This window comes from Cricetulus griseus, chromosome 2 (assembly GCF_003668045.3).
Source record: "Cricetulus griseus strain 17A/GY chromosome 2, alternate assembly CriGri-PICRH-1.0, whole genome shotgun sequence".
Lineage (NCBI taxonomy): Eukaryota > Metazoa > Chordata > Mammalia > Rodentia > Cricetidae > Cricetulus > Cricetulus griseus.
In genome coordinates, this window is record NC_048595.1 from 8305772 (window position 1) to 8312006 (window position 6235).

General features: G+C 54.0%; 1 protein-coding gene across 2 annotated transcripts; it reads right to left on the reverse strand.

The window, feature by feature from the left end:
• Positions 1–62: 62 nt before the first annotated feature.
• Mad2l2 (mitotic arrest deficient 2 like 2) lies at positions 63–5881 on the reverse strand. Of its 2 annotated transcripts, XM_027398202.2 has the most exons (9): positions 5741–5881; positions 5364–5413; positions 5167–5285; positions 3082–3153; positions 2611–2711; positions 1421–1515; positions 1058–1131; positions 575–667; positions 63–388 (listed from the first exon to the last, which is right to left on the reverse strand). In XM_027398202.2, the coding sequence occupies exons 2-9, from the start codon at positions 5401–5403 to the stop codon at positions 347–349; spliced, it is 636 nt and encodes a 211-aa protein (XP_027254003.1). In that variant the 5' UTR covers positions 5404–5413; positions 5741–5881; the 3' UTR covers positions 63–346. The 2 variants fall into 2 exon arrangements, with proteins under 2 accessions (XP_027254003.1, XP_027254002.1); XM_027398201.2 differs by lacking the exon at positions 5741–5881 and having other exon boundaries at positions 5364–5548.
• Positions 5882–6235: the final 354 nt, after the last annotated feature.

Consider the following 6235-nt stretch of genomic DNA (forward strand, 5'->3'; position numbering starts at 1 on the left):
CTCCCCAGAGCAGTTTTGCTGCACTTGCTTTTCCCATTTTTGGTTAAATAACAATGCAGTCAGCCCTTTGGGGGCCCTTTATTAACAATAACTCACAGCACAGTATATTCAGATGGACAGTGTTAGCCGGCTAAGCCCCAGGAGGCTGCTGAGAAATGGTGTCTGTCCTGGCATCGTTCCCTAGTCTCCTGGGAAGGCTGCCTCACGAAGTCAAGCAGGACTGAGAAGCCCAACCAGAGGGGCGGCCACATGTCAAGGCGATAAGAGCACTTGGAGGCAGGGAGCCCTGCAGCACCGCCCTGGGCTGGGGCCCCAGACAGCTGGGCACCGAGTGGCAGGCGCACCCTCAGCTGTGTTTATGAGCTCGCTCTTCCACATAGAGCTGCATCTAGGAGAAAAGTAGCTTTGGTCAAACTGTGAGGTGCGTGCTGAAGACTCGGAGGAAGGGGTAGAAGCTGAAGAATCCCCCACCACACACACAGACCTTGGGCAGTATACTCTCTAGCCTGGAATTAGCTCTGGGCCCTGAGTCTCCTAAATGAGGCTTCCTCCATCCTGACCCCCAAAAGCTCACCTTTAAAATATCCGACGTCATGGTTTTTAGGGGTATCAGCCGGGGATCATGCATGTGGACATCCTGTTCGTCTGCCAAGATCCATGGGAAGTCCTAGGAATAGGATCAGATGAGGGTCAGAAGGGGCTACACCTCAGTCTGCCCTCATTCTGCTAACACTCCCCTCCAGAACCCACACTACACAGAAGGGGGCAAGCGCTGGGAACCCCAGCAATTTATATTCCCAGTGTGGCTCCAAAATAGTTCTGAAACTGAAGGGTAAGGGCTCCTCTCTGGAGAACTCTGTTCAGAAGAGCCAGGGTGAGCTGGCTGCTCAACACCTGGCTTCACTGTGGCTCTTCTCATCCTTGGGTACACACAGATGTGGTGAGGTGGCTAACACAGGGGAGCCCGCTTGCTGCCAGGCACTGCCATAAACAACAGTGCCAGCCACAGTTAGCACCCTGAAATTGTACACACACACACACACACACACACACACACCTTGATGACCTGTATCTTCTCCATGTTTCGGGTGGCAGCTTCTCTTGTGTGCACAAGGACTGTGAATGTGCAGCCTGCAGAGGGAATGCTTGGTCAAGGTCAAACGAAAGTAGCCTCAGCATCCCAAGGGACCAAACTTCTTCCCTGCTCCCTCCCTGGCTGGGCAGCACCACCCATAAGATGTAAAGTGTAGCCAATGCCAAAGAGTGTCGATGGGTGCCTGAAATGTAGTAGTCAGTTCTGGAGAGATGAACTCTCAGGGGTTGAAGGGCAGGGAGAGAGTGGCTGGCTCAGGGCAGCTAACTAGGAAGAAGATAGCATGCCAAGGTAATCAAGGGAACAGCAGGGGAGTGGGCATCACACCTGGAGGGTTGTGATCCAGGACAGCATCACACACACTAATCTTGAGGATGAAGGCTCGCAGCAGCTGCTCCACGTGAGACAGCAGGGAGTCGGAACTGAGAATGGGAAGGAAAGGAGGTCTTCATTCTACTGTGCTCCTCCGCCACACACACACACACACACACACACACACAGACACACAGACACACACACACACCCACAGACACACTCACACACAGACACACACACACACAGACAGACACACAGACACACACACACACACACCAGACACACAGACACACACACACACACCAGACACATACACACACACACAGACACACACACACACACAGACACACACACACACACACACACACACACACACACCCAGACACACACACACACAGACACAAAGACACAGACACACACACACACACATCACACACACACACACCACACACACACACAGACTCACACACAGACATACACACAGCCACACACACACACACACAGACACACAGACACACAGACAAAGACACACAGACACACACACACAGACACACACACACACACACACACACACACACACACCCCGCCACACATAACAGTCTGGGCCAACCACCTTTGGTGCCTGGGAGAGCCAGCCCAATCCCACCCACAAGACCGAATGGAGGCAGGGTGCAGGGGTCCCTTTAGATGGTTCTAATATTCAGCTAGTAAGAAGACACACAGGCTATAGTTAAACCCCTGCATACTTCTAGGACCCCTAGACAGGAGTAGAAAGGGCTTGTTTGAGGCTGCCTAGCCAGGAGACAGGCTGGCTCCTGATTCCACAGCCCTTACCTCAGGCACAGAGAGCAAGTAGCTGAGTAGCTAATGTAGATACCATGGTAACCAGTCAACTTGGTCAGAGTCCTGAGCTTTACAATCGTTGGATGACACCACTCGGGTCACTTCTCGGGACCTTTGTTTCTCCGTCTTCACAATAATGCTAGGGACTAACATTCACCACTTCCTGGGATGTTCCAGGGGTGACACAGGGTGACACAGGTGACCCTGTCACCTCTGCACAAAGATTTGTGGCAAGTGTGTCTCTGATGCTAACAGTGTGTATTGCCATTTCAGGGTTATTACTAAGGTAACTCGAGGCCGGGAGTGAGGGATCTGTGTGAGAGGTTACAGCAGCCAGCCTAGGGTGGGTGACAGCTCACCTGATGGACAGCAAGGGCGGCTGAGTGATCTCAAAGACAAACTTCTCCACTGGACGGTGCTCCTTATCCAAAATCACCACCATTACCTTCTCCACATCGTTCTGTAAGCACAGGAACCCGTTCCAGAGCTATGCACAGGGCCCGGGGAGAGGTGGGGCAGGGCACTGGCTAAGGCTACCTGGGAGCCCAGCAAGAGAGAAGTGCAAGCTGGATCTCAAGACATGAATGGTATAGGCCAGTAGGAGATGCCTGGCTCCCAGTGAGGTTCCTCTATAAGTCTCAGACCAGGGCAAGACAGAAGAAAAAAAAAAAAAAAAAAATCCCAAGGAGGCCCAGTCCAGAGAGAATGGGAACCAGGGATGCAGGGATGGGACAGGCTATGGTAAAGGATATGAACACTCCCCATAGAGGCAGCCCAGAAGCAAGGAGGAAGAGGTTGGGTGTGGAGTGTCTGTTAGGGGCCCCTCTCACCTTCTCCAGGAGTGGTTTGACGCAGTGAAGCGTGTCCTGAATGTACTGGTTCAGCTCCGGGTGACAGGACATCTGCACACAATCCCATGGCACGAATGAGCGAAACACCAACAACCCCCACACAAATGTACACCTACTCGGTTTTGGATAAACAACAGCCATTCCCCAGGTCTCCCTGCCTGAGAGACCCAACTCATCATCATGGTGCTAAGAACTGTGGATTAGCCAGGCCGTGGTGGCGCACACCTTTAATCCAGCATTCGGGAGGCAGAGGCAGGCCCATCTCTGTGAGTTTGAGACCAGCCTGGTTTACAGAGGGAGTTCCAGGGCAGGCTCCAAAGCTACACAGAGAAACCCTGTCTGGGAAGAAACACACACACACACACACACACACACACACTCAACAAAAAGAAACGTGGATGAATTTATCCCTGGAGAGATACTCAGCACTAGCATTTGACAGTAATATTAAGAAGCTGGGTAGAGCCAGGCTGCAATGCTACACACCTTTAATCCCAGCCTTTGGGAAGCAGAGACAGGTGAGTTCAAGGACAGCCAAGGCTACCCAGAGAAACCCTGTCTTAAAAAACAAAACAAAAGCTGTAAAGGGCCAGGCATGGTGGTATACACCTTTAATACCAGCTCTGGGGAGGCAGAGGAGGCAGATCTCTGAGTCTAGGCCAGCTGGAGCAAGGGCTAACAGAGAAACCATATTGGGGGGGGGGGGCTGTATGACCACAGACAAATGACATCTCTGAACTTAATTATGTCATCTGGGGAGATCTAATAAAGGTGAAGATTAAATAAGAAAGTGCTAGAGAGCAGAGGTGCTTGGTAGCTGTTTTCTTCTTCCACCATCTCCTAGTCTTTAGAGGTCATGATTCTCAAGTTGACTGACTGACTACAATGGGAAACATACTTGGAGGGACTTGGGAGGGAGACAGCATGTCAACTGTTTCACCTTTTAAAGTTAAACCCAGGAACCAAGCAGGGTGGCACACATCTTTAATCCCAGCATTTGGGAGGCAGGCAGATCTCTGAGTTCAAGGCCAGCCTGCTCTACATAGAGAATTCCAGGACAGCCAGGGCCACAAGAGAAAACCGGTCTTGGAAAACAAAGCAAAACAAAAAAGAGAAACTTGGGTAATATTCTCTGGTAATCCTAGGACTCAAGGAGGTGGATGCAGGAGGATCAAGAGTTCAAGGCCAGCCCCAGGTTCCTAACAACTCTGAGCACAGGCTAGGGAGGTCTGGATTTAAAGGGTGGGGGTGGGGGGGCTTGGAGAGATAGCTCAGCAGTTAAGAGTACTTGCCACTCATCCAGAGTCAGATCCCCAGTATACACCTTAGGCATCTCATAAACGCCAAGGGCTCTCATGCCCTCTTCTAGTCTCAGTAGGCACCCTTACATACAAACACACAGACACACACACATACACACAAAATTAATATAAATCTTAAAAAATAAAAAGCTAGGCAGGGCGTTGGTGGCACACGCCTTTAATCCCAGCACTAGGGAGGCAGAGGCAGGCAGATCTCAGTGAGTTTGAGACCAGCCTGGTCTACAAGAGCTAGTTCCAGGACAGCCTCCAAAGCCACAGAGAAACCCTGTCTCGAAACCGCCGACCCCCTAAAAAAATAAAAAAATAAAACACTAGGTATGGTGGCTCACGCCTTTGTTCACAGCACTGGGGAGGCAGAGGCAGGAGGATTTCCGTGAACTCAAGGCCAGCCTGGTCCACATAGTGGGAAATCCACACCATCCATGCCTACACATGAGGCCCCATCTCAAATAATAATAACTGTTTCAATTTAAGTTTAAGGAGAATGAGGAGAGAACGAAAATGCTGGGCACTGTGGGATTACTCTGCCCAAGCCCGAGTTCCCAGCTTGGAACCCCTTTAAAACGCAAGCTTGGAATGGCTTTTATCCAGGGTCCCTAACCGGAGGATTCCTTCTGAGGTCAGGGCGGGGAAAGCCGGGCGGTGAGAGGCAGGAGGCTGTCCGCTATCAGCCTCGGTTAGGGAGTGAGGGAGCTTGTAGGTAGAATAAAGGTTTTAAATCCAGCCGGCCCTCGAGGCTCACCTGAACCGGCACGTTGTACTTCTTGCGCTTCTGGAAGATGCCCACGGGGTAGACCTCGCGCACATAGAGGATCAGGTGCACGGCCACCTCCAGGAACTCGGAGAGCACGTCGGCCACCACTGCGGAGGAGCCGCGGTTGATGGGGACTCCAGCCAGGACCACCCCCACCCCGCCGCGCTGCAGGCCCCGATCCCTACCTTGGCCAAAGTTGAGGTCCTGGCGCGTGAGCGTGGTCATCCTTGGCCGCCTGGGGGAGGGCGCGGAGGGTGTCAGCAGGGACCCACGGCACCCCGCCCCGCACGCGGGAAACGCAGCCCGGGCCGGGAAGCCCCACCCCCTGAGCGGCCGGATCCCTCCCGGCGGAAATCCCGCCCTCTCCGCGCTCCTCTACGACTGCGGGCTCCGGATTCGGCCTCAGGTTCGAAACTTTGCTCTGGTGACAGCAGCCACCGGCCGGGGACCCTTCGCAGGTCCCCCAGGATCCCCTGGCCTCAGGAACCACCGCGATGCTGCCGCGGAACCAGCGCCGCCACCGACCACGCCCACCCCGGGAGCTGTCCAATCGGGGCCTCACCCTGCTGGGGGGGCGGAGCAGCCTCGGGGGCGGGGCTTAGGGGCGGAGACACGCCTGAGCGACAGGGATCTCAGCAGGCCAAGCGGTGCCGCCTTTGGGCTTCAGGTGGGAGCGATAAAGACATTTCGGTGGCCTCTTCGCAGGATCGCCGCGTTTCCCACTCCCCGGCATTTCTCTTCAGCAGTTTCAAGTGAGAGCCAGCTGCAAAGCACAGCTGGGGACCCAGGGAGAGCAGCGGCATCTGCTGCTAGTCGAGAGTCGGCGTCCCGGGAGTCTCAGCTTGCCCAACCGAAAGCGAATCCGCAGGCTTGGGGGCGGGGACAGGGGAGAGGTCTGGGATGCTCCCGAGACGCTCCACCCCCACCCGGAACCCAAGTGCTATGGGGCTTGACCTCCCTGAAGAATTCAGGGAACCACGATTTCGTCACCGGAGCAGACCTTTGGAAGCAGCAGCCGAGTGCTAGGTGCCTGGGCACGGTGTCTGTAGGTTGACTC